General features: G+C 38.9%; 1 protein-coding gene across 8 annotated transcripts in view; it reads left to right on the top strand.

Moving 5' to 3' along the window:
* The window catches only part of LIMCH1 (LIM and calponin homology domains 1), a 323,338-nt gene that overhangs the window by 269,030 nt on the left and 26,700 nt on the right, over nucleotides 1-27,608 (top strand). For all 8 annotated transcript variants that reach the window (XM_077758883.1, XM_077758881.1, XM_077758882.1 and 5 more), the window contains 5 exons: nucleotides 994-1,212; nucleotides 16,680-16,770; nucleotides 18,162-18,325; nucleotides 21,327-21,432; nucleotides 26,638-26,678. In XM_077758883.1, coding sequence (XP_077615009.1) covers nucleotides 994-1,212; nucleotides 16,680-16,770; nucleotides 18,162-18,325; nucleotides 21,327-21,432; nucleotides 26,638-26,678 — 621 coding nt within the window. The remainder of the gene's footprint in view (nucleotides 1-993; nucleotides 1,213-16,679; nucleotides 16,771-18,161; nucleotides 18,326-21,326; nucleotides 21,433-26,637; nucleotides 26,679-27,608) is intronic.

Genomic DNA, 27,608 nt, shown 5'->3' with positions numbered 1-27,608 from the left:
TGTATGACTACAGCTTCCTCTTATAACCACTGTATACATTGCCCCAGACTTCAAGACAGAGGGATCCAGGTGCCTTTCAATAAGCCAGACTAACCACTCTCTCTGGTCCTCCTTCCTTGCTTTTAGCACGTTCCCTACACATGGGTACAAAACAAAAATATTTTAATGTGATAGCCTTTTGTTCTTGAAAAAATTGGGTTTGTAAAATTAACTGGAAATAGGGATTCACTGTAATAGAGCATAGTAGCAGGCCCCTTGCCCTTCGTGTTAGCTTCCAAAAATGTACCTATTGCCCCCTTACCACAGGATAACCTATAGAAGATTCCTGATCTGAGGTGGGGTCTACCTCATTTATATGCTAACCAGAAAAAAAAAAATCAAAACTGTGGAATAGTAATCCGAACTTAAATGAGGAAGTACTGCAACCCAAATATGTGATATGTATTTATACTTAAGATTCTTTATTTTTCTATACTTTAAAATAAGAGAACAGCCTAAGGAAGGTGAATAGGAAATTTAATCCAACGTGAAGTGGCCTGAGAAGATCGATGACCTTTAAAAGAGGTCCTTAGAGGGGTACTTGAGGGGGTCAGTCCGTTAAGCATCCGACTTCAGCTCAGGTCATAATCTCATGGCTCATGAGTTCAAGCCCCGCGTCGGGCTCTGTGCTGACAGCTCAGAGCCTGGAGCCTGCTTCAAATTCTGTGTCTCCCTCTCTCTCTCTCCCTCCCCTGCTCACACTCTCTCTCAGAGAATAAATAAATAAACAAACAAACAAATAATTTTTTTTTAATTTTTAAATAAGAGGTCTTTAGAAAGGTCATTTATGGAGCCCTGATTTCCAGAGCCAATGGAAACATATGAGAAAGCTTACTTTTTGTTGGATCCTGATTATTAAGCGATAATGTTTTACTGTGACTCTGAATGTGTTCCTTTGTTAGAGTCTTTCATTGGGGAATAGCTTATGTTTTTTGTTCATTGTGTTTCTTATAGGTAGACGGGAAAGTCAGCGTGAATGGAGAAACAGTTCATGGTGATAAGAAGGAGAAGGAAAGAGAGTGCCCCATGGTGGTACTTTCCCCCTCACTAACCAAGTCCCAGATGTTTGAAGGTGTGGCCAGAGTGGACGGGTCCCCAGTAGAGCTCAAACAAGACAACAATAGCATTGAGATCAACATAAAGAAGCCAAATTCTGTTCCCCAAGACCTGAGAGTAAGTGCAAACATTTTTTTTTTCCTTTTTGGGATAATTCCACTGTGAAAGAATGTCTTTTTAAAAATAAGTATTGGTTTCAGGAGTAGAAGTCAGTGTTGTATGTAAGTCATCACTTACATACAACACCCAGTGCCCATCACAAGTACCCTCTTAATCCCCATCACCCATTTAGCCCATCTCCCCACCCACCACCCCTCCAGTCACCTTCAGTTTGTCCTCTGTATTTAAGAGTCTCATGGTTTGCCTCCCTCTCTGGTTTTATCTTATTTTTCTTTCCATTCTCCTTTGTACATCTGTTGTGTTTCTTAAATTCTATATATGAGTGAAAGCGTATGGTATTTGTCTTTCATTGGCTGGCTGACTTTGCTTAGCATAATACATTCTAGTTCCATCCACGTTGTTGCAAATGGCAAGATTTCATTCCTTTTCATGAATATCTATCACATCATCTTTATGCATTCATCAATTGATGGACATTTGGGCTCTTTCCATAGTTTGGCTATTGTTGATAATGCTGTTATAGACTTTGGGGTCCATGTATCCCTTTGAATCAGTATTTTTGTATCCTTTGGATAAATACCTAGTAGTGCAATTGCTGGGTCGTAGGATAGTTCTGTTTTTACCTTTTTGAGGAACCTCCATACTGTTTTCCCCAGTGGCTGTACCGTTCACATCCCCACCAGCAGTGTGCAAGCGTTCCCTTTTCTCTACATCCTTGCCAACTCTTATTTATTGTGTTATTGATAGTAGCCAATCTAATAAGAGTGAGGTGATATCTCATTGTGGTCCTGATTTGAATTTCCCTGACGATTAGTGATGTTGAACATCTTTTTATGTACCTGTTGTGCATCTGTATGTCTTCTTTGGAAAAATCTCTATTCAAGTCCTCTGCATGTTTTTTAATCAGCTTGGGGTTTTTTTTTACATTAAGTCATGTAAATTCCTTATGTATTTCAGATATTAACCCTATATCAGATGTATGACTTACAAATAACTTCTCCATTTAGTAGGTTGCCTTTTTGTTTTGTTGATGGTTTCCTTCACTGTGCAAAAGCTTTTTAGTTTGATGTAATTCACCTTTTCAATTTTAGCTTTTGTTACCCTAGCCTGAGGAGACTGGTCCAAACAAATAGTGCTAAGATGAATGTCAAAGAACTTACTGTCCATAATTTCTTCTGGGTGTATTACGCTTTTAGGTCTTACTTTTTTTTTTTTTTTAAATTCTCCAAGTGATTCTTTTTTTTTTTTTTTTAAATATTTTTATTTATTTCTAGGAGGGAGACAGCGTGAGCGGGGGCGGGTCAGAGAGAGAGGGAGTCACAGACTGAAACAGGCTCCAGGCTCTGAGCTGGCAGTCAGCACAGAGCCCGACGCGGGGCTCGAACCCACGAACCGCGAGATCATGACCCAAGCGAAAGTCGGACGCTTAACCGACTAAGCCACCCAGGCGCCCCGCTTTAGGTCTTACATTTAAGCCTTCACTCCATTTTGAATTTACTTTTGTATGTGGTGTAAGATAATGGTCCAGTTTCATTCTGGAATTTGTCTTTTGAAGAACAAAATGTGTTTTCTCAGGGGAGCTGAGAGGCTTTAATTCTTCCCCATGATGCTCAAGTCTTATGAAGGAGTTTCAAATTGGAATAAACCAAAATAATTTCCTCACCGTGGAAATGTATTTACTGATCTCCAGGATCAAAGTTTTGTGATCCAGGCCAATGCTGAGTCTCTCAACCTGGAATTTAATTTCAGTTTTCATTTGCATAAATGTTATCATCTCTGAAGAGTTTTTTACCAATTATCATAAGATGAAATAATGAGTTTTGCTATTAGCATGGGAACTTTACTGGTAGAGTAAAACATATGCTTTTAAATTAGATGTTTCTATAATTAATTAGGCATTACACTGGTAGAATTGCTTTTCTGGGACAGTTAGTAATTCTGTTCTTATTTGTCTTTTGCCACATTTAATGATAAGCATTTTTAAGTTCCTTTCATAAATACCTTTCCCATGACTCAATTTGACTATTTTATCAGGTAACGGGGCCTTTGCACATAGCGTGGAGTACGGCTCTTTCTCATTTACTTTGGAAAAGCAAGTGTTGGTGCTATGCTCATCCCATGGCATTTACCACATAATAGAGGTACACAGGGTTTACCAAGGCCCAGAAGATTAATTATAAACACAAATCCTGAGGGCTCTGCTATCAGGAACATGTCTACTTTCTACCTCTCACCAGTTCTGCCCACCTCCCACCCCCGCCATTTTGTTATTTGAGTTTGGGAGGAACCCTGCTCGTGAATGAATAGATTTCATTCCTGATAGAAGTTAAAGGAATAAATGAAGAGATTAGAAGATGTAATGCCTAAACTCCCTAAACCTACTGTTTAATCTCTCTTGTTCTCATTTTGACACTTTGGAAGGAAAAAAACCTACTTATGGCCTTAAGCAGAGACTCCTACAACAGAAGAAAAGGGAAATGTTTGTTTTTAGAGCAGTAAGCCTCACTTTAAAAATATACCCATTCTTGATAATTGTCATTTTCTTATTTTCACAGTGAGCAGATTATTTTTAAAAAAATAGCCTGTTCTCTTTTAATGACATGTACTTTCCCCTTTAATAGTAGTAGAACTCCCTAAAGACAAAGAGAAGATGGATTGAAATATTTCACATTGATTGCATATCCCCAAAAGTATCTTGTTTTGAGAGAAGCAAAATTAGATGATCTGAAAGAAATCATGCCATTTCAGAAATTTATAGAGTATAACAAGGAAAACTCCACACACAAGGTGGCTGGGTGGACTTTCTTCCCCAGAACCAGCCTGATCCAGGACAGTCTCAGGATGCAGGCCTAAACTCACAGAAAAGCCTGGGAGTCTCTTCCTTTGTGTATCTTGTGCTTGGAAAAACTGCCTAGTTTTGGAGTCATTTCTACTTCAAGAAGTCCTAGTGATTCTGAACCGGGAGTAGCATTTATTTACCCTGGCTCTGGTGCCTTCGGCTCTTGAACCAACTATGGTGGGGGTGTTACATTATTTCCTGGGTAGGTAACTACCTGTGTACCTCTGTTAGACTCTAAGCCAAGTTGTTAGCTGTATGACACAAGATGTATGACACATTATTAAAACACTCTTCATGCACGCTTAGAACTCATGACCCCAAAAGTTTTCCATTCTGAGTGTTATCCGAAGAGTCATTTTAAAAGAATCTCTTCTCTAATAAACCTACTCCTCATTTTACTTCCTTCTCTGTATTCCAAGAAAAGTATTTATCGACTGTGTTAACGGCCAGCGTATTCCTGTTGAAGTGGGGGGATTAATCGGTCATGACAAAATATGGTGGCCAGCTCCAAACAGGGGCCTGTGCTTCACAGCCTCCCCAGGCTTGATAGCAGCTTGGACTTGATTTGTGTTTCTAATTCATCTGCCCCATTCTATGGGGCTGTCAAAGGAATAGTGTTCGTTTTAAATGGTGCCTTTCTTCCAAAAAGTGCATTCCTAACAGATACACTCTTTACAGAGGAGTAGCCTCACCCACCACTAAAATGTCACAGCTCACCAGGGCAAGCTGGAACCGTTCAAAGGGCATAGCAGCAGTGGGCAGGAGTGTTAATTGAGACTGTGGAGGCAGAGCAGCAGCGAAGGGTGATCGCAAGCCTCCAGTGGGAGACAGGCTGGGTTGGAGTATCAGTGTCTCGGGCCAGCATGACCACTTTTCATGATATTATGTCATCTCTTTGGTTTCTTTCTACCTCACTTTCCTCATTTAAAACTCTTGGGACCATGGCTCTCTCACTTTAGAAATAGATCCCAAATTAAGTGAGGCTTGCTCTTTTTTTTTTTATGCTCTGTATCATTGATATCAGCAAACTCCAGGTCATCCTCTGTTGAATCACCTTCAAGGTGATGAGACTGTGGTTTCCTTTGCCAATGGTTGCCTGTTAACCAAGAAGCTTGAATTAAGCACTACTCTCTGCCCCATTTTTGAAGCAGAAAAAGAAACTCAGGAACGTGCCAGTAAGGCCGTTTTCATACAGCAACCAGGAAAGTATATAAAATAATGTTTAATTAAGTGCTAGATAATAGGGTCAGAAGACTAGAAGGGTATAAGATTGCAAAGAGCAAGTAAGATCATTATAGGTTGGCCTTAGTGGGAAAGGTTTTGCGTGGGATGTGGATTTTGAAACTTGAACTTAAGTGCGGGATTTGCATTGGAATGGAGGAGGCTATTCCTCATGTTGGGAATAGCAGAAGCAAAAGCATGGACAGTGGGGAAGAACCCACGAGAAGATTCCAAGAGGGAGCGGCAGTCACAGGGCTAAGAGGTGATGAAGGTGAACACGATGCTATATCCTCCAAACAGAGAGATCCTGTCTCCTGTGGCCTTACCTGGTTATCCCTAAGATATTTCCCAGCAGAAACCTAATACTTTTTTTTTTTTTTTTTGCATTTTAAAATATTGGCTTCTGTAAGAAAATCATGTCACGGCACAAATACAGACTCCTGGAATCCAGGACTAGAAAATAATTTGGAAGTCCTTTTCTGATGATGAATTTATTCTGTTCAGTAAGCTACGGATGATGTTTATGTCTCCGTCAAAGCTAGTCCAGTGTTTTCTTGATCCACTGTGAGTTGTATTTGTATTTGAATTTCTTCCTTCCTCAGTGGTACCAAAAATGACCCTTTCCTAAAACACCTAGAATCCTCCATGAAGTAGGTCAAAGATCTAACCCCACCTGTGCCTCAGTTTATATTTAAAATAAGGGTCATAATAGTATATGCATCTGATGGTTATTGCGAGAATTCATGTATGTGGAGCAGCGGGTGTAATGCCAGGGTGACTCAGAGACAGAGTGCCCTCAAGTTATTTTTAATATGATCGTATAACAAATGGGAAAAAATTACCATAGATTTTTCAGAAGCCCCAAAAGGTAGTAGGTATAAAGTTTTTGCGGTTAAAGCAAGATCATCAAAGTTACCATCTTGCGCAGGTGTGCATTTCCAACAGATGACATGGATTTCTTGTCATCGTCCAGCTCAGCTTGTCAGCCTTTCCAGCTATAATTCACTAAGAAACATGCAGATGTGAACAGCTTTTTCCAGAAGGTGATCGCCTTTGCAGATGCTCATGTGATTCCTCCGTGGCTCTTTTCACTCCTTCTATTATTCCCACTTTCCCAATTCTGGCTTCCCTCTGCCACCTAGATCCCGCTGACCAGCTCCCACTTGCCAGCTCATCCCAGGTGATGCCAGGCAGGCACCCCCTGCTGGCCAGTACCTTCTTACCAGATTGTGGTCTTTCCCCCTCATTGGCCAAGAAGGGCCACACTTCACCAGTAGGTATCCAAACTACTTCATCTGCTTTTCTCAAACTAAGTAGTAGGGCAGGTAGGTCTGTTTTCCCAAACTTGAGAATATCAGCTTCCTCTTGAAAATTTAGTACTTTACTAATGTTTTCTGATCCAGGAAAACAGACAATCAGATCTTTCTTGAAACATTTCATTTTGCAGTGAGAGCAGGGGGAAGGCATTTGAGTAGGTGCTGTTTTCCTTGTAACTGAGACCAACTGCAAATTCCTTCTAGATGTCAAATGTCAGCAGAGCTTTTTCTTTAGAAACTGTTTTTCTCCGTCTAGAAGTAATTCTAAGAGTGTTCAGTTTAAGGCTCTTTAAACGTCATTAAAGATATTTAGGTACAGAAGCATTAACAGACTTCAAAAAAGCATACATCAGAGGTAATTTTTAAAAAATCAAAGCTGGCCCATCTTACCTGTTGGTTTAAAAAGTTTAAGGCAAAAAGAAAAAGTTTAAGGAATGGAGAGTCTGATTCTTCATGCAGGTCCTCTTTCACCCAGTGTAAACAGATACTCAGAGGTCTGAAAGTGAAAGGGGAAACACATGCATGGCATATGTGGCACCTGGCGCACGGTGCCAAGACATAAATAGACTGCTTTTCCAGGCTCCTGTCCGGATAAGTTATTCAAGACTGAAGCCAGGAAATCACTCAGTCACAGAATAGAAGCCCAGGAAAGGACGCTGGGTTTCACATCTTCCAACCTGTAGAGGTTAAATGATCAGTCCAACTTCTTCTACTTCCTCTGTCCCAGAAACAGGACCACCCAGGCTCTGGGTCTCCACATGGTTCTTGCTCTCATGCTTTGTTTTTCCAGTTCCTTCTCCAGTGTCACTCTCGGGGCCAATCCACCAATCAGACCCTTGTTAGAATGAGCAGCCAGATGCTAGTTAGATTTTGTGGCTAGACCACGTTCCTCTCAGGCCAGGAAACTGCCACCTCCCACCTGCGGCCTCAAGGCCCAGCCTGGCTCCAGAGCTAGTTTGGATGGATCGCGTCCTCAGTCCAGGAGAAGCCAACTCCTGGCTTAGGCCTTTGTAGCCCTTCTGTGCTCTCATTTATTCAGGTCCAGGGCTCCGTTCTTATTTATTTGTTTTCACTCCTGAGCAGTGTTACCGGTTGGATAATTGAAGGCCTCTCTCTGTTCAGCTGTAACCAAAGGAAAGTGTGGGTCAGAAAGTGAATTTTCCAGCAAAGCAAGGTTTGTTTCAGGCAAATTTCTGAGTCTATCAGGACTGGTTAAAACTGCCAATTTTGAACTCATTTCCTTCGAAGTAGTGATGTGAGTACAAAAATAACAAACCTTCAGGATGCAATATCCAGACACAAGTTAATTAAACTGTCTTTGGGGATTTCCCTTGATTACATACACAGTTGACTCTTGAACAACACGGTTTCAACCACACCAGTCCACATATATGTGGATTTTTTTTATAAATACAGTATCATGCTATATGTATTTTCCCTTTCTTATGATTTTCTTAGTAACATTTTCTTTTCTCTAGCTTACTTTATTTTAAGAATATAGTATAGGAACACCTGAGTGGCTCAGTCAGTTAAGCATCTGACTTAGCTCAGGTCATGATCTCACAGTTCGTGGGTTTGAGCCCCACATCCTGCTCTATGCTGACAGCTTAGAGCCTGGAGCCTGCTTGGGATTCTGTGTCTCCCTCTCTCTCTCTCTGTGCCTCTCCCCTGCTTATTCTCTGTCTCTCATAAAAAAATAAACTTTAGAGAAAAGAATGCAGTATATAATACATATAACATGCAAAATATGTATTAATTTATTTTATGTTATTGCTAAGGCTTCTGGTCATCAATAGGCTATTAGTAGTTAAGTTTTTAAGGAATCAGAAGTCACATGTGAATTTTTGACTGTGTGAAGGGGTCAGCACCCTTAACCCCACCTTTGTTTAAGAGTCAACTGTGGTCTATACATATTGTAGAACACACAAAGGTATAAAGAAAATAGAAACCACATACTGCTCCAGCCACTCATAAATTGATACTAAGATTATTTTTTAGTTAGTTTTTTTTTTTTTTAGTTTATTTATTTCTTGGAGGGAAGGAGGGATGGAGAGAGAGAGAGAGAGAGAGAGAGAAAACCAGCAGAAAGGGTCAGAGAGAGAGGGAGACACAGAATCCCAAGCAGACTCTCCACTACTGGTGCAGAGCCTGCTGTAGGGCTCAAATTCATAAACCTCAAGATCATGACCTGAATCAAAACCAAGAGTCAGGCGCTTAACCAACTAAGCCACCCAGGCACCCCCTAAGATTCTTTTTCAAATGTATATCCTTCTCTTCTATTTCTCAGTGCATATAAAAAAATTTTTAATGGGCTAATGTAATTCAAATTGTGTCATAGCTTGCTTTTTCTCTTAATTTATCCTGAATATTTTGCTAGTTAATAGCCCGATTTGGGTGATTAGCAAGCATTTAAAATAAGCTTGAGAGTATACGTTTCATAAATAATGCACAGAATATCTGCTTACCTAACATGGATTACATATCTGCTCTATGCCAGATGCTGTGCTGTTAGCATTCCTGACTTCTCAGAACTGGGGCTGGTGGAAAGCCCCAAGATGGGGTGGTGACTGGGGACATTCTGGTCTCAAGCTGTCCTTGGGAGTGGAGACTTAGCTAAATTGTTTCCTCTCCTGAGAGATTCTAGAGGCTTTCATCCTTTGCAGGACAAATGGATGAGAAATAGAATGGAAAGAATGAGGTAGAATGGATGACAAAGAAAGGGAATGGAAAAGGCAGTTTGAATCATTTCAGCAATAAGCTTGGGGACTCTCCGGTTCTTAGATTGCTTTCTTTACATATTTTTAGATGTTTCTTTAGTTTTGAGAGAGTGTGAGTGGGGGAGAGACAGAAAGAGAGGAAGGAGGAAAGGATCCGAAGTGGGCTCTGACAGCCAAGAGCCTGATAAAGGGCTCAAACTCACAAACCCGTGAGATCATGACCTGAGCTGAAGTTGGACGCTTAACCAACTGAGCCACTGAGATACCCCTCTTAGATTGCTTCTTAATGGTCAAAGCCTTTAAATACCTGGCGACAACGTGGAGGTGGGTGTGAGACCAAACCCAGACAATGGAGCACTGAGGTTACCAGCACCGGGTAGGGTTCCCACCTCCCCTGCTTACTAGCAGTGTGACCCTGAGTAAGCCACTTAGCCTCCTGGGCCTCAGTTTCCTCACCTGTATAAAGAGAATCATATTGATACATACCTTTATAAGCTTGCTCTGAGAATGAAGTGACATAATCCATGTCAAGTGCCCCAACAGTGCTGATACATGGTAAATGTAGCAAGTGTTGTAAGGTGGCTACGGTAACTACAAAATGTAACCTTTAAAGCATCTTTTTTTTTTTTTTTTTATTTCTAGGAGAGACAGACAGCGTGAGCAGGGGAGGGTCAGAGAGAGAGGGAGTCACAGACTCTGAAATAGGCTCCAGGCTCTGAGCTGGCAGTCAGCACAGAGCCCAACGCGGGGCTCGAACCCACGAACCGCGAGATCATGACCTAAGCGAAAGTCGGACGCTTAACCGACTAAGCCACCCAGGCACCCCTAAAGCATCATTTTAAGGGAGGATAAATAGGGTCATCTGGGAGCTCAGTATTTGAGTGCTAAGCCATATAGAAATGCATTCAGAAGTGTGAGAATTCTTCAAAATGGAAGTTCTCCATCAGCCATGCATAAGTCAAATCTTACTGTAATGTGATATGCTAGTAAATTAATCATTAATGAAGTAGTGCTTGAGGATTTCTTCTCCTTGGCATTATAAAGTATGTCCAAAGGACTTCATGAATTATTTCCTTGATTCCGAATGGTGTGCTTTCCACTTCTGAACGTCTCTAAATCAGTATATATCTTACAATCAGTATATCACACTTAACAGAGAGTATATTTCCTTTCTCAGGAGTACCTTAAATAATACAACTTAAAATTGCTAGCATCTGAGATTTAATAAACCACGCCTGTTTCTTTGTTCATTTTTGGAGTGGGGAGGCTTTGGCCTGGTTTTGGTGGTTATTTTTTTTTCTAGTAACTGGAAACACTAGTGTTCTCAAAAGCATTATTCATCAACATTTAAATCTGCAAATTTGACTCCCGGTCTCAGACAGCCTTCTATAATCTAATCAATTTGGGGAGCAACCTAAAATCAGTATTTCTGACAGAATTTTATATATTGCCATATAAAACAAAAATACTATCACATATTAATATTTCTATGTGTGTGGTGTGGGAAGCATGTTAAATTATAAAACCTAACTTACGGTTTTGTAGTGCTCGGCTCATTCCTCTTCAAATGCTGCTATCATGTCAAGTCATTCATATAACAATGTAAACACACACAACATGTACATATACATATATAATAATAAAGACTTTGGTTTCCTTAACTATTTCCACTCATTAAGCCTCTTTAAAGGGATTCAACCCAGGCTTGTAAATGTAGTAAAAAGTTACAAAATCCATCAAATAATATAAATATGATGCTTATTTCCTGCCTATGGTGTTAAAACTGTATTTTAATTTAATATTATGTTCTTTCAGAATTGATACATGGTTATCTATCATTAGAAAATACCCATCTAATTATGAGGATTTCAAAATCACCCCATTGTCCAAAAGAAAAAACACATTTTGCCAGTAGACACTATTGTAAAATCATTTAGAAGCTTGAAAGGCTTATTGTCTAAAGTTGCTTTGTGTTTTTTTAAACTTAGAAAATTTGCGAACAATTTTTTTACAGTGGTTTTTCTCCCCCATTTTTTTTTTTTGTCATGGTAACATAAAATTTACTACCTTAACCATTTTCATGTGGACACTTCAGTGGTATTAAGTACATTTGTAATGTTGTGTAATCATCACTACCATCCATCTTCAGAACTCTTTTCATCTTGCAAAACCAAAGCTCTGTATCCATTTAACAATAACTTCCCCTGAGACCCCTGCCATCAGACCCTAGCGACAGCCATTCTCCTTTGTTTTCCCTCCCCTTTGTCACCAGCCTCTGGTGACTACCACTCTACTCTCTGTTGCTACAATGTTGGCTTTTTTTACTTTTATTTTTTAGATTCTACATATAACTGAGATCATTCAATATTTGTCTCTGTCTGGCTTATTTCACTTAGTGTAACATTCTCCAGGTTCATCCAGGTTGCAAATGGCAGGATTTCGTTCCTTCTCGTGGCTCAGTAATATTCCACTGTGTGTGTGTGTGTGTCTGTGAGTGTGTGTATAGATAGATAGAGATAGATATGTATTTGCATATAAACACAAATTATATATATAAATGATAAGTTTGTATATAATTTAACATATATGGTCACATTTTCTTTATGTACCTTGTTATACATAAAAGGTAATATTTACGTATCACATTTTCTTTATCCATTCATCCATTGACATTTAGGTTGTTTCCATATCTTGACTATTATGAATAATGCTACAATGAACATGTGAGTACAGATCAGTCTTTGAGATACCAATTTCATTTTCCTTGGGTATATAACCAGAAGTGAAATTGCTACATCATATGATGATTCCATTTGCAATTTTGGGGCGAGTGAGTCTCCACACTATTTTCCACAATGGCTGTACCAGCTTAACATTCCCACCAACAGTGCATAATAATTTCTTTTTTTCCATATCCTTGACAACACTTGCTATCTTTTGACTTTTTAATTATAGCCATCCCTAACTGGTGTGAGGTGCTATCTCATTGCAGTTTCGATTTGCCTGATGATTAGTGATGTTGAGCATCTTTTCACATAACTGTTGGCCATTTGTATGTCTTCTCTGGGTTGTCCATTCAGGTCTCTTTGCTATTTTTAATTGGATTATTTACTTTTCTCCACCCCACCCCCACCCCTGCTATGGAGTTGTAAGAATCCCTTATGTGTTTTGGACATTAATTCCTTATTGGATAAATGGTTTGCAAATCTTCCCAAGCTATAGATTACCCTTTCATTTTGTTAATTATTTCCTTTGCTGTGGAGATATCTTTTAGTTTGTTGTAGTCCCGCGTGTTTATTTTTGCTTTTGTTGCCTGTGCTTTTTGTGTCAAATGCAAAAAATTAATTACCAAGATCAAGGCCCAGGAGCTTTTCCCTGCTTTCTTCTAGGAGTTTTACAGTTTCAAGTCTTACATTTAAATCTTTAATCCAATTACACATTGATTTTTGTGTATGGTGTAAGATAAGAATCAAATTTCATTCTTTTGCATGTAAAGAGTCAGTTTTCCCAGCACCATTTATTGAAGAAATGATTCTTTACCCAGTTTGTGTTCTAAGTGCTGTGCCTTTGTCAAAAATGTGTTGACTATAAAAGCGTGGATTGATTTCTGGGCTCTCTACTCTATCCCATTGATCTATGTGCCTGTTTTTATGCCAGTACTTTTGATTACTGTAGCTTGCTAATATAGTTTGAAATCAGAAAGTATGATGCCTCCAGCTTTGCTCTTCTTGCTCAGGATTGCTTTGGCTATTTGGGGTCTTCTGATATTCCATATGAATTTTAGGGTTTTTTTTTCTGTGAATAATGCCACTGGAATTTTGATAGGGATTCCACTGAATTTGTAGATTGCTTTGAGTAATGTGGACATTTTAACAAAATTAAGTCTTCAAATCCATAAACATAAGCTATCTTTCTATTTATTTCTGTCTTCTTCAATTCTTTCATCAGAGTTTTATAGTTTTTAGTGTACAGATCTATCACCTTGGTTAAATTTATTTCTAAGTATCTTACCCTTTTTGATGGTATTGTAAATGAGATTGTTTTCTTCTTTTTTGGATAGTTGTATATTAATTTTGTATCCTGCAACTTAACTGAATTCATTTATTAGTTTTAACAGATTCTGTGTGTATGTGTGTGTGTGTGTGTGTGTAGTCTTTAACTTTTTTATATGTAAGATCATGTGATCTCAACACAGAAATAATTTTACTTCTTCCTTTCCTATCTGGATGCCTTTATTTCTTTTTCATGCCTAATTGCTCTGGTTAGGGCTTCCAGGACTATGTTGAATAGAAGTGGGGAGAGTGCGCATCCTGTCTTGTTGCTGAAGCTGATGCTAGAGGAAAAGCTTGGACCTTTTTACCATGAAGTATGATGTTAGTTGTGAGCTTGTGAAATATGGCCTTTATTGTGTTAGGTGCATTCTTCTATAACCAATTTGTTGACAGCTTTTAACATAAAAAGATGTTGAATTTTGTCAAATGCTTTTTCTGCATCTATTGAAATGATCACATGGTTTTTATCCTCCATTTCATTAATATGGTATATCACATTTTTGACTTTCGTATATTGAACAGTTCTTGCATTCTTTCATAAAGTTTCTTCGTTCTTAAAGAATTCAATAACAATTTTCACCAATATAGTAACTTTAAGGGGCTTTCATTTTGGTTAGTGGAAAAGCAAATTTTGATTTCTGGATAAAATATATATACTTATAAGAGACCAATAAACTCATAGCTTTCTGAGAACCTATGAGAATATTTTATAAAGTACTTAACAATGCCTTTTCTGAAGCCAATTTTAATATTTATCTTAAAGACTATTAAAATCTATTATTTTATACATATCTTTAAAATTCTTTAGCCCTTTACAATAAGATACTATTACTAAAAAATACAATAGTCATTAATTTATTCAATTTGGTTTTTGAGGTATATTCAAGCCAGTATTTAATCATCCTTTCATTCACTTAAGCAAGTACCAAAATATCATTGGGAGAAGTTTGGAATCACTCTGGACTCAATTAGCTCCCAAGTAAAGATAACATAAAATTACAGTGATTTTGCTTTCTGATTCCAGAAGCGATACATAGTTATTGGAGAACATTTTGGGAAACAGGAAATATATTTATAAAGAAGAAAAAGTCATCCAAATTTAAGCACATTAAAAATAATCACTATTAACATTTTAGTATATTTCATTACTGTCTTTTTATATACACTTTTATATATGTATTAGCAGGTATATTTGTGTACACATATTGCATATACAAAATCTTACATATGTAAATAGCAGGCATCATACTCAATATGTGTTTTACATTTTTTGACTTAACATTAGATAATAAGTATTTCATATATGATTAACAATTGTTCAATACCCCTTTTAACGACTGCATAATACTTCTTTCTATGGACAGACCATAATCCATTCAACCATTCCCCAATTGTTGGACATTTAGGTTGTTCCAAATTTTTTCGATATCATAATGTTGTTATGAAACATAAAACAGATAAAATGAGGGGCACCTGGGTGGCTCAGTCGGTTAAGCATCCGACTTCGGCTCAGGTCATGATCTCACAGTTTGTGAGTTCGAGTCCCGCGTCGGGCTCTGTGCTGACAGCCAGCTCAGAGCCTGGAGCCTGTTTCGGATTCTGTGTCTCCCTCTCTCTCTGACCCTCCCCTGCTCACTCTGTCTCTCTCTCTCTCTCAGAAATAAGTGAAAACACATTTAAAAAAAATTTTTTTTAATGAAGTACTTCTGAAGGAGAGGAACACAAGCTAAAAGTGATTCACTGAAGTACTCCTTAAAAAGATGACCATTATGGTGATGTGCCAAGTGGATTAGACAGCAAGATCCAAATCAGAGAGACCTCTTAGTGGAAGAACAAAGGAGTCAAGGATAAACTCAAGCCCTAACTTATAGGAAGGGCCTTTACTGAAAGGAAGAGGTGCATATGAAAACTATGGTTAGAGCCTTAGCAGAACATGGCAAATGATGGGCAGTTGTGAGATATGAATCAGGAAACACATAAGAGTTTTTTTGTTTGGGGGCACCTGGGTGGCTCAGTCGGCTACAAGTCCAACTTCAGCTCAAGTCATGATCTCATGGTCCATGGGTTCAAGCCCCTCGTCAGGCTCTCTGCTGACAGCTCAGAGCCTGGACCCTGCACTGGATTGTGTGTCTCCCTCTCTCTCTGCCCCTCCCCTGCTCATGCGTTGTCTCTCTTTCAAAAATGACTAAATGTCAAAAAACCATTATAAAGAGTTTTTTTGTGTGTGATGCCATAAACAGTTTGGCATTTGGAGGATTTGGAAATAGAAATCGATTTGGAGGAGGGGCTTATTTTAAAGTAACTTTTAACATGTTGAGTGTGAACCATTTACCTTGACACCAATGTGCCAGACTGAAGCTCTGATGGATTCTCAGGGCTGGAGGTGAAAGTACTATTAATTTATGGATAGAGAACGTAATGGTGAGTCCATGAGAATAATTGATATATTTGAGGGTGATTCAGCACATGTAATGGAAAATAGTTGAAATTTTTAGAAATGACCCATATTTTGATGAGATGAAAAAAAATAAGAACCAGTCAGAGAAGAGGAAAGAGAATGAAATAAACTGGCTTATAGAGAGTTCTTGAAACCCCAGGAAGAAAAAGAACAGCAGGAGTAAAATCCACAGTGCTAAGAGTTACAGGCATCAGTGCTGAAGACAAGTTATTGAAAGGTTAATTGTAACCTTAAATTTTTTTTTTCCATTGGTGATATGAGCCTAAGCCAACTTTAAAGGCATTTGGGATGGGCGCCTGGGTGGCTCAGTTGATTAAGCGTCCGATTTCGGCTCAGGTCATGATCTCGCAGTTTGTGAGTTCCAGTCCTGTGTTGGGCTCTGTGCTGACAGCTCAGAGCCTGGAGCCTGCTTCAGAGTCTGTGTCTCCCCCTCTATCTGTCCCTCCCATGCTCATGCTCTGTTTCTCTCTGTCTCTCAATAATAAATAAAAATGTTTTAAAAAAAATTTTAAGTAAATAAAAAATAAAGGCATTTGGGAACAAGTAGGTGGTAACTATGATTTTGAAAATTCAGTGATGATGGGGAAGGGAAAGTGGGATGTGCGTCCGAGACAGTAAGAGGAGAGTGCGTGTGGTTGGCATGTGTGACCTCATAATGCATCTCTTCTTCACAGTATATCCCCTTCCCCCCAATCTAGCCTTTCACCGTAAAGCTGCCTAGGAAATGAAAAAGAATGAGTTTGTATAGGCAGTTTACTCATTGGCCTAAAAATTCCTCTTCAAAAATAAATAAAGAAACCTGTTGTCTTTTAGAAGTACCAAGGGATAATTTATTCAAAGGGAAAAACTCTTTTTTTTCAGGCAACCACTGAGGAAACTGAACCCAACAATCAAGAAGATGAGAATGATGGCAAAGAAACACAGAAAGGGAATAGAGAACTTGCCTCACCAGGTTTGTTTCCAAGCAAACTAGTTTTAAAGTAAATCATGATAACTGTTAAGATACAATGAAAATATAGCCAAGAACTCCCACTGATCCAGAGATGTAGGTAGTCAAGGCTCTACAACAGGTATGATTGTGCTGCCACCTAGAGGCTGCCTAAGGAAATCCTGACCATAGGATTTATCTTGCTATAGAAACAGGAGCCCCATACATTTTTGCGACTATGGTATTTCTTGTTTTTTTGAAAGTGTATCTCCATCATCAAAAAAAATTATGTTTCCCCCCAAATTATGCTAATAAGTGTCATATTTTAATGTACATAATATCAATAGATAAGATATAAATCAAAACTATTAAAATAGATGCTAAAATGATAAAGCTGGTGAATAGTTTAAGAGAATAAAGTAATGCCACCAATATGGACAGTGAGTATGAACTGAGACCCACTGTTTCCTAAAGTAATGTTTCTCAATATTTTAAACACATTTTTTTGTTTTTGCAAACATAAAACCTTGTCACCCTCTTCCAATACCAACTTATTTTAAAATGGCATTTTATTTTATTTTATTTTAGTTATTTTATATTATGTTTGAGACAGAGAGGGTACATGCACAAATGGAGAAGGGGCAGAGGGAGAGAGAGAATGAGAGAGAGAGAGAGAATCTTAGACAGACTCCATCCTCAGCACAGAGCCCAATGCAAGGCTCAATCTCATGACCATGAAAAATCAAGAGTCAGATGCTTGGCTGACTGGAGCCACCCAGGCACCCCTAAAATGGCATTTTAAAATAAATAGCATTACTACAAATGTTAGCATATGCTTTTTCAAAATAGATTGCACCTCCACATTTTGATACACCCCCTCACTCTAGAGTATACCTAATTCTTCCTCATAGATCAGAGAACACTTCATTTTCATTGCATTATATATGCCACACAGTCATTAACACATTTTAATTATGAAAATGTAATGGTTAAAAGGGGCATTGAAATTCAAAAGAAAGAGTCAAGTTGCCACTCAGTCATTTGGATAGAAATTGTCTATACATATTCTCTCATCCAACCGTATCCAATCTCATCACCTACCGTAATATCATGTGTGAACATTTTGTTTCCTATCATGCTATTCACATGGAAACTGTGACTCTTATTAAGAGCTTAAATTTTTCATAGTGGGCTTCTTTGGTGTGCTTTATGTTGCTTGATTTCTTTTTAATGTCTTGAAAAAGGCTAGACAATTCTGGCATTTTAGGCTGTTTATAACTCTCCTCACACAGTAATCTAACGTCTTACGGCCTAGGACCGGATACTTATTTGGTGTACTTCATGGTGATGCAGGGGAAATGGTCCTTTATGTGACGATCTTCTTTTTTATGTTCCTGAATGTAACTCCATCTCAGAGCCGCAGCATTTTACCACAACTGTGACTCGCTCCAGCCCTACTGTGCCCTTTGTGGAGTTTTCCTCCAGCCCCCAACTGAAGAATGACGTGCCAGAAGAAAAAGACCAGGAGAAGCTGGAAAATGAAATGAGCGGAAAGGTGGAGTTGGTGCTGTCACAAAAGGTGAAGTGGACAGTGTCCAAATTAGTGTGGCTTCCTCTTGTGGCTGGCTTATGAAGGGAACTTACAGAAGTGGCATTTGTCCATAATGAAGATTTATTTTCTCTCCAAATCTACTCCTTTCTTTAATCTGTCTTTTTCTAAATACAAATATACTATATATGCTTTGTAAAAAAAAATAACAAATGCCTATAGGAGGATATATACATTACATCACTTGGGCTACTGTAGCAGACAACCGTAGACTGGGTGGCTTGTAAACAACTGACATTTACTTCACACAGTTCTGGAGGCTAGAAGTCCAAGAGTAAGGTGTCTGGTGAGAACCCACTTCCCAGTTCACAAATGACTCTCTTGCAGTGTCCTCATTTGTTTGGTAGCACGAGGGAGCTCTCTTGCGTCTCTTTTATAAGGGCACTAATCAGCTACCAAAGGCACCACCTCTTAATACCACTACCTCGAAGGTTAGGATTTCAACATGTGAATTTTGGGAGGCCACAAACATTCCGTAGCTATGCATTTTTAAACATTTTTATGTATATTTATAGTAATGTACATATAAATACATAACAAATCTGTCAAATAATAAATGCAAACATATAAAAATAATATATAAATTAAAAAATAGAAACAGAGCAAGACAGATAGTCACCAAAACCTACCTCTACTAGTAACAATTGATATATATTGGTATGTATATATTCATTCAACATCTTTTAAGTTTTATTTTAAATAATTTTTAATTATGAAGAATTATATATTTAAAAGAAAAATGTAATGTGCCTACGCTTGCTTATCTGCAGCTTACTAAATATTCTCTCCTATTTACCTGTTTTATAGCAATGATACTTCTGACGCCTCTGGGCTTGCATAACAAGGAAACTAGAAAATTATTATTCTGATATAATGACAGTTTTTTATTTTTTGAGACAGAGAGATACAGAGTACAGTGGGGGAGGGGCAGAGAGGGAGGGAGATACAGAATCTGAAGCAGGCTGTGTGGTCCTTTAGACCATCAGTGTCATGTCTACCCTACTATGGAAAAAATTGTTTTCAGAGGTTCTTAGCTGTGTGTGTTTGTGTGTGTGTGTGTGTGTGTGTGTGTGTGTGTGTGTGTGTGCACGCGTGCGTCTACCAGACCCTTTGGCATCTGGTAAACAGCATTCTCAAAATACACTTGAGATATAAAAGTATATCTCAAAAGATATACTTTTAGAAGTATAAAATATACAAGATTATGACATTTTCCTTGGTACCCAGTGCTATCAAGGATATACACCCCCTAAATTCTGTTCTGTGGACTCCAGGTTAAGAATCTCTCCTAGCTGGTTAGCAAATGGAATAATCGTTTTAGAACCCAAAGCTTTTCGTAAACCATATGAATCCCTCCCCTCTCTTTTCTGTACTATGGAGTTAACACTTAGAAAAAAGGAGAAAGGTGATCGCTGTGGTTGCGACAGCTTTTGCTTTCTGACTTCGCTTGAGGGTGTTACCTTTATAAAACAAAGTGCTCATGCACGTAGGCTGGCCTTTTTACATAGTGGTGATTTTGAGCATTTCTGGTGTTAACATTCATTTACAACTGAGCATCACCGAGCCATTTTTCTTGTCAGTCTCAACTATGGAGGAAATGATAAGAGATTAAGATTTGGGGGTTGTCAACTTTGGTAACTTGAAGCCTTAGCTTTTGCTGCATATTTGACCCTGAAGTTCATTTGGACATCTGGTCGACCTCTGTAATGCAGAATGAAGTGATTAACTGTTTTCTTCAGGATTTCATTCGGGTTGAATATATTATTCAGAAAGAAAAATAAAATCTTACCAAGAAGAAATTATAGACATTAGATCATCCTGAGAACCAAATCATAGATCAGCTTATGATGAAACAAGTTCTCTACGGCCTCCCTTGCCCTGATTGCTATCAAATTAGTCTACTGGGAACACAGCCACCAGCCAGAGTGAACCCGAGAAAGTCCTGTAAGCAGCTGAAAGGATATGAACTGATACAAGCCATGCCCTTCCTTCCGATCTTTGCTCAGAGTCTACTGACTCTTATTTTAGACATCAGTTTGGTAACCAGGCGCTTCTTCTGCCAAAGGCCATTCAGATTTGGGAAAAATAAAATTAAATAGCAATAAGAAGAAAAAAATCTATTTCTACAGAGCAAACATAAGAATTTATAAAGCTTAAAGTTTTGGAACTATCTACCATAAGGACAAGTAGTCTAATATGCCTAAAAATCTAATGGCATCATTGCCAGGACACTATTTGATGATTGTTATTTAAAATAATACTTCTTTGTCAATAAGCAAAATATATTGTCTTTAATGCGCTTTACAGAAGTTTGTGGGAGGGTTGTGTAGTGTCTTGAGAATAATGTCCACCAGAAGGTGATATTATTTTAATGCTCAGCACTTACATAGTAAGATTTATTTCATCTTAGATGGAGCATCTCACTTTCTGAGGTTGAAAAATCAGTATTTCGTAGTACCAAGGAGAGGATATGTGGTTGATTGATCAGAAAATAGTACAGAATGATGTATAATCATAAGTAAGATAGAAAATTACTTTGGGTTTGGAGAAAAGCAATCATCATCTATTTATGCTCTAGTTTGATTTCTCTGAAAAAAATTGGCCTTTCTCTATATTTTTTTAATGTTTATTATTTTGAGAGTGGGGAGGAGCAGAGAGAGAGGGAGAAACAGAGCCCGAAGCAGGCTCCAGGCTCTGAGCTGTCAGCACAGAGCCCGATCTGGGACTCGAACTCACAGGCATGAGCTGAAGTCGAATGCTTAACTGACTGAGACACCCAGGCGACCGTGGCCTCTATATTAACGTACAAAACACAAAAGGGCTTTGGGGAAAGGGCAAAACTTTCCACTTAAAAGTTAAACATTTGGGTTTATTGACTTATAAAATAACTATGGGTCCTTAAATTTCATTTCGCCTGTGCATTTTTTAATGGACAATACTTGTATGTTTCTCTCTGTTCTCCATGATCCAGGTGGGAAAGCCAAAATCGCCAGAGCCAGAAGCAACCCTGACGTATCCATTTCTGGACAAAATGCCTGAAACCAACCAATTACATTTGCCAAATCTCAATTCTCAAGGTAAAACAAAAGAAATATTTTATTTTAACTCTGCCTGTTCTGCGGCCCATCTGCAGCAAGATATTCTTTATTTTAAAGGAAGATTACTTCCTTTATGTTAACATCCCTTTAGCCATGGTGTTTGTGAGAGTCAGTGGTGGCTGCATTAAATAACTTCAGAATGGAAATCTGGGGGGCACCTGAGTGGCTCAGTCGGTTATGCGTCCGTCTTCAGCTCAGGTCATAATCTCACGGTTCGTGGGTTCGAGCCCCGCATTAGGCTCTGTTCTGACAGCTCAGAGCCTGGAGCCTGCTTCAGATTCTGTGTCTTCTTCTGTCTCTGACCCTCCCCGCTCATGCTCTATATTACTCTATCTCTCAAAAAAGAAATTAAAAAAAATTTTTTTAACAGAATGGAGATCTGGGATCGCACTATGTGGCCCAGCCAGGAACCCGGCTGCTGACAGTTTGGTCAGCCCAGCGCTGTAGGTGCAGTAGGGCCTACACAAGTGTTTGATACCTTAAAAAAATTTTTATTGGCTCCAAAATGTTTTTTTAATTACAAAATAAAAAACTAATAATTTTAATAAAAGTTTATCATATTAATAGTTACGTCAACTTCGTTAACTGTTAATTATCTCATCTCTACAAATACTCATTTCCTATGACAACTTGACTGTTTTGCAAGAAAATCGGATTTTCTTACTACATAGTAATTCCTAGGTGTGCGTGATGATTACTGAGAAGTCATTCACAATCATAGGTTAAACGTGTTCTGCAAACTCCCCAGGTAGCTCGTGGGCCGTGTACAGGTTGTGAATTCACCCCTTTACACTTTAAGAGTTCCACTTGAATCCCTTTATCCTCGTGAGAAACGCAGGTGCCCACAAGCACCGGAAAGGAGCCTTCGGATGTGAACAGGATGGGGGAGTGTCCTGAGAATTCCCTGCCTGTTCTGCAAAACACATAGACAACTGGGCATTACTGATGTGAGCTCTCTCTCCGGATGTGAAAACAGCTAGAGTTTAGGAGGCAAGAACTGTGAGGTTTCTTGTTGATCTTTTTAATGGCCTCTTCCTAGTATGCTTTATAGATTTATCAACTCAGGCAAAGAGAAGATGGGATGGGGGCATTGTGGCTGGGGATTTATTTTTGCTTTTTTCTTTTCAAGGATGGGCAGCTATTTGGGGCCACAATTGGCCGCATCTGGGTTGGCTTTCTTTAGCCCTAGTTGATGGATGCCTGGGAGATAAGGTGGGCTTTATTTGTATCACAGGAAGTACTTGGGAGGGAATTAATTAGTACATACACTGATGATCACTTGTTCCTTTATGTGGAAACAAGTTCAATACTGCCTTCAAAGCATTTGTTTTAAATTTGTCAGCCCTACTGTCCTGAAGGGAATTGACAAAAATAAAGTCTTATAACTGGGCCAGCGATTGACCATATTTAGACAGATTTTAATCCTGCCCTATTTCTACCACTTTTTAATTGTGTGGATAAGTAATATAGAGAGGAAGTAGATAGTTTAAGCCATCTTAATTCATTTTGTTGTCTCACGTATTTTTACGTTCTGTTACCTGTCGTAATGCATTTCAATTTTGCAAAATGTGCTGCTAGTTAAGGGACTTTACATCGTGCTTGACCTAAGTTGAATGATAAAAAAAATAAACTTTAGTAGCACTAGAGAATTTCAAAGATCAGTCTTCAAGATAGAATTCCATTTGATGCACACTTGTTTGGTACTCTGGTTCACGGAAGCTGTAAATGACAGCTGCAGGCTCTGGAGACAGAATGCTTGGGTTTGAATTCTTGCTCATCTAGTTCGTAGCTGTGTGATCTTCCCCACCAAGTTCTCCTAATCTCTTTTTTTCTTTTTTTTCTTAATTTTTTCTCTGAGAGAGAGAGAGAGAGAGAGAGACAGCGTGAGCAGGGGAGGGTCAGAGAGAGAGGGAGATACAGAATCTGAAGCAGGCCCCAGGCTCTGAGCTAGCTGTCAGCACAGAGTCCGACGCAGGGCCGAACCCATGAACCGCGAGATCATGACCTGAGCCGAAGTCAGACGATTAATCAACTGAGCCACCCGGGCGCCCCTCTCCTAATCTCTAATCATCACCTGTAAACTGTAAAATGGAAACAATAGTACCAACTTCATAGGAGTATTGGAAGAATTAAATGAGATAAACCAAAAAAGGTGTTTAGATCAATACCGGGCCCAGAATAAGCACTTATAATTAATCGGGTAGTTTCAGAATAGTAGCAGTAGGGGAAGTACAGAGCAAGATGCCAGGCAATAATAAGTTAATCTTTTTTAAATTTATTTTTAAATGTAATGTAATGTATTTAAATATATTTGGGGCGGGGAGAATCCCAAGCAGGTTCTGTGGTCAGTGCAGAGCCGAACACAGGGCTCGATCTCACAAACCGTGAGATCATTACCTGAGCTGAAATCAAGAGTTGGATGCTTAACCCACTGAGCCACCCAGGTTCCCCAATAATAATCTAGTCTTAAATGCTTCTCTTAAAATAAGAATGGATATTATAAAGATACAGCTTTAAGCAGTAATTTTCAAATATGAGTACATGCCAGGGTTCCCTACAGGACTGGTTAAAACACAGGTCCCTGGGCTCCGCTCCTACAGTGTCTGAGTAGGTCTGGGCTGGGGCCAGAGTATTTGCATTTCTAACAAGTTCCCAAAGGTGATGTTGATTCTGGACATCCAGGGACCACACTCTGACTACCACTGACTTGAAGTATGTGTTTTAATTGCTCACCAAACACATTGTCAAGAGATAGAAAAATAACAGTAATACTTGTTTAGAGTGAATAAATTCCTATCTTCAAGAAGAAAAGGTCTCTAATAAATGTAACCTGAGAAGACACAATTTGTCTTTAACTGGGAAGGGGCGGGGGGAAGTATAGGGCTTCACCCAACTATAAAAAGTCAGAGGGAGTGGGAGATACAGGTTTCCAGGTATGGAATGAATAAGTCACCGGATGAAAGGTACAGCTCAGAGAATCCAGTCAATGGTGCTGTGACAGCATTGTGTGTTGACAGATGGTGGCTACACTTGTGGTATGTGTATGTGCTATAGCATACTATATAGAGTTGTCGATCACTATGTTCTGCACGCAACTAATATTGTCTGTCAGTTGTACTTCCATTTAAAGGTAAAGGTCAGTGGAACTATGTAAGTGACTAGTCTGTGGTCACACATCAAGCCCAAAGAAGCTATACGTTTAGGATCAGGAATCTTGGAGCCATACCTAATACTCTCTCTCCTAGACAATGATATCTCTCCCATTTCTATAAACTCATATGCTTATAGACTGATTTACAGGCTACTGAAGATCTGTTGGTGCACCCTAATGATATTTCACAGATTCCCCTTAAGCGCACGCACATAGACACAGACACACACACACACACACACACACATACACACACATAAGGAGTCTTTTTAAATTAATTTTTCTTTTACAATTTTAAATGTTTTTAATTTTATTTTTGAGAGAGACAGAGCATGAGCATGAGCATGAGCCGGGGAGGGGCAGAAAGAGAGGGCAGAATCCAAAGCAGGCTCCAGGCTCTGAGCTGTCAGCACGGAGCCCGACGCAGGGCTCAAATTCACAAACCACGAGATCATGACCTGAGCCGAAGTCAGATGCTTAACCAACTGAGCCACCCAGGTGCCCCATAAGTCATCTTTAAGTAATCCAAAAACATTCATAAAATACTTTTTAAGGTGACAGTTTTCCTTTTCTCAACTATCTCCCAGCAATTCAAAGATATATTAGTGTTTCGGGAAAATATGCACACATTTTAAAAACCGATGTCTTTGCACTGAGAATGATGTGAGAGTTGCCCAGGGCCCAGTTCAAGGATGTAAATGCTGTCCATGACCTTGTGTCTGTTTGATGCCACTACAATACAGATAGACATCTACACATCCTTTGTTACAAACATACATAACTTTGGCTGCAGACGTCCATACATATCCTTTATAAAGGATGGAAAGGATCATTAAACTCATCTCTGCCATCTTTTATACTTTCCCAGTGTTCTCCAAAAGTAATGTAAACATTTTGCTCTTGCAGAGCATATCATCCTATCATTTGAGAGTTAATATTCATTCTAACAGTATCACCGTTAAGTATGTGCCTATAAAATTTCACCCAACACCAAGGAAGACGAACAGTGGCAGGACCTGACCCATTTCTACTGGCTTTTGTCCATGTCTTCAGGTGTTGCATGCATTTTATTGAGATATTTTGTACTTTAGATTCACTCCTTCGCGATTCTTCTATCGACTACAGCCAAATGTCCGTTAGTACTTGGGAACATGGTTCTACTCAGTTTTCACCCCTGTTCTCATGGTTTTCTGTTTGTTCTGTTCTGCCATCCGATCTAGAGTCGCCTGGCACTGCCAGCGTTCCGCTTAGAGTTCAGAACTCTTGGCGACGTTCCCAGTTTTTCTCCCAGTCAGGTAAATTGCATACTGGGTAGCTGTATCTCTTCTGTGCAAAAATCCATGTTGGGGGCAGCCGATAACGTCTAGTACTCTTCTTCATTTCCAGTTTCAGAAAAAAACGCTTGTTTCTGACACACAGTTAGCAAAGAGCTAGTTCTTTGGTAACGGTACCAGTTATACTAAAATTGGAAGGAAATGCATAGAATTTTATTTTGATTTTGAAAATCTAAAGACATAATATTCAGCTCTTTCTTTTAAAAAAATAGTCATTCAAAATCATTTTTTTGTAATCTCTTTTTTTTTTTTTTTGGAAACAAAGGATAGAAGCATTTGCTGGGAACTGGTAACGGTTCTCTTGTTAACTGTGTCCCTCTCTTTACTATCTGGATGGTGTCTGGCCTCTCCCTGTATGATAATTCTCCATGTCAGACAGTGAGGGTACCGGGCAAGCAAGCTGAATGCAAGGGGCATTAAAAACCAGCGCCTATAATTTTTGCTTCTTATAGCCTAGTACCTGGTGTTAATTGATGTGATCAATCATATTACACTGGTCATAACTCCTTTTGGTGATGGGTGCAAATTGCTTCAAGGGTCTGCTTTATTATGATCTTCTAATGCTCTTGGCTTACCAAAAAAAAATTCATCTAAGGCTGACATAGGAACCACACTCCACTCAGAGGATCAGAGAGAAATACTGTTAGCAGCTACTTACATTGTGATCATTTTTTTTTCCTTTTCTTTCTTTCTGTACAGTGGATTCTCCAGGCAGTGAAAAGTCACCCGTAACGACTCCTGTAAGTAGCTGTGTGATTTTAATTTATGAAGTATTTGATTTGCTTAAAGAGAATTCAACCAAAAGTGGATTCTAAATGATTATAAAAGAATAATTAAAAGTCATGTGTAATGCTACCAGGTGCAATGTGAGGAAAGACATGGTTTATCATTATACAGAGTGGTGATACTCCCAGAAACAAAATGGTAAGTGAGTTAGGAAAGTAAAATCTAATGAAGGTGACCATAGGAATTAATATTAAGATGTGCAGCTTTCAACATCATTGTTTAACCGAGGGCAGTACTTGAACATAGGATACTGTCGGTGGACATGGCACAGCCAAAACTCTCTGGGAGACCCACACTGCCCTTGTTCACTCCTTTTCACAATCAGCATCTTGAATAATATTAACTGTACGTTTAGTTTTCAATATTTTATTTCAATTATATTAAAAAAAAAAAAGCACTTGCTAAACGTAAACATCAAGACACACGATGCTGTAGAACTTGCTTGCTGCTGAATTGTATGTGAACGCTCTCTGTAGACCTGACTTCTCTCTGAACTGAGTGTTCCCAGTGCTGGGCCTGACACCCCTGTTCACCCTCTGCAGTTCCCACGGGATTTGGAGACTGCCTCAATGGCACAATCGACTGTAGCATGTCCCCGGAAACACCGAGGAGTAGCCACATAATCACTGCTGTACCTCTGATTCCAGATTTACTAACATATGACCCTGAAGATGTTATATAACTTCTTTGGACCTTATGTTCCTTGATTATGCAATGAGATAATAATCCCTCCTTTCAGGATGTTGTGAGGTTTAATCGAAGTAATTACACGAAGCCTCTAACACAGTGCCTGATCCATGAACAAATCCTCCCCAGTGGCTGATCCAAAAGGCACACCATAGCCAATACAAAGTCTTTTTTTTATGTTTATTTATTTTTGAGAG

Source organism: Crocuta crocuta, unplaced genomic scaffold (genome assembly GCF_008692635.1).
Source record: "Crocuta crocuta isolate KB4526 unplaced genomic scaffold, BGI_CrCroc_1.0 scaffold223, whole genome shotgun sequence".
NCBI classification, from domain to species: Eukaryota; Metazoa; Chordata; class Mammalia; order Carnivora; family Hyaenidae; genus Crocuta; species Crocuta crocuta.
The sequence above is the reverse complement of the archived record's forward strand: the minus strand, read 5'-3'. Positions and strand labels throughout refer to the sequence as shown.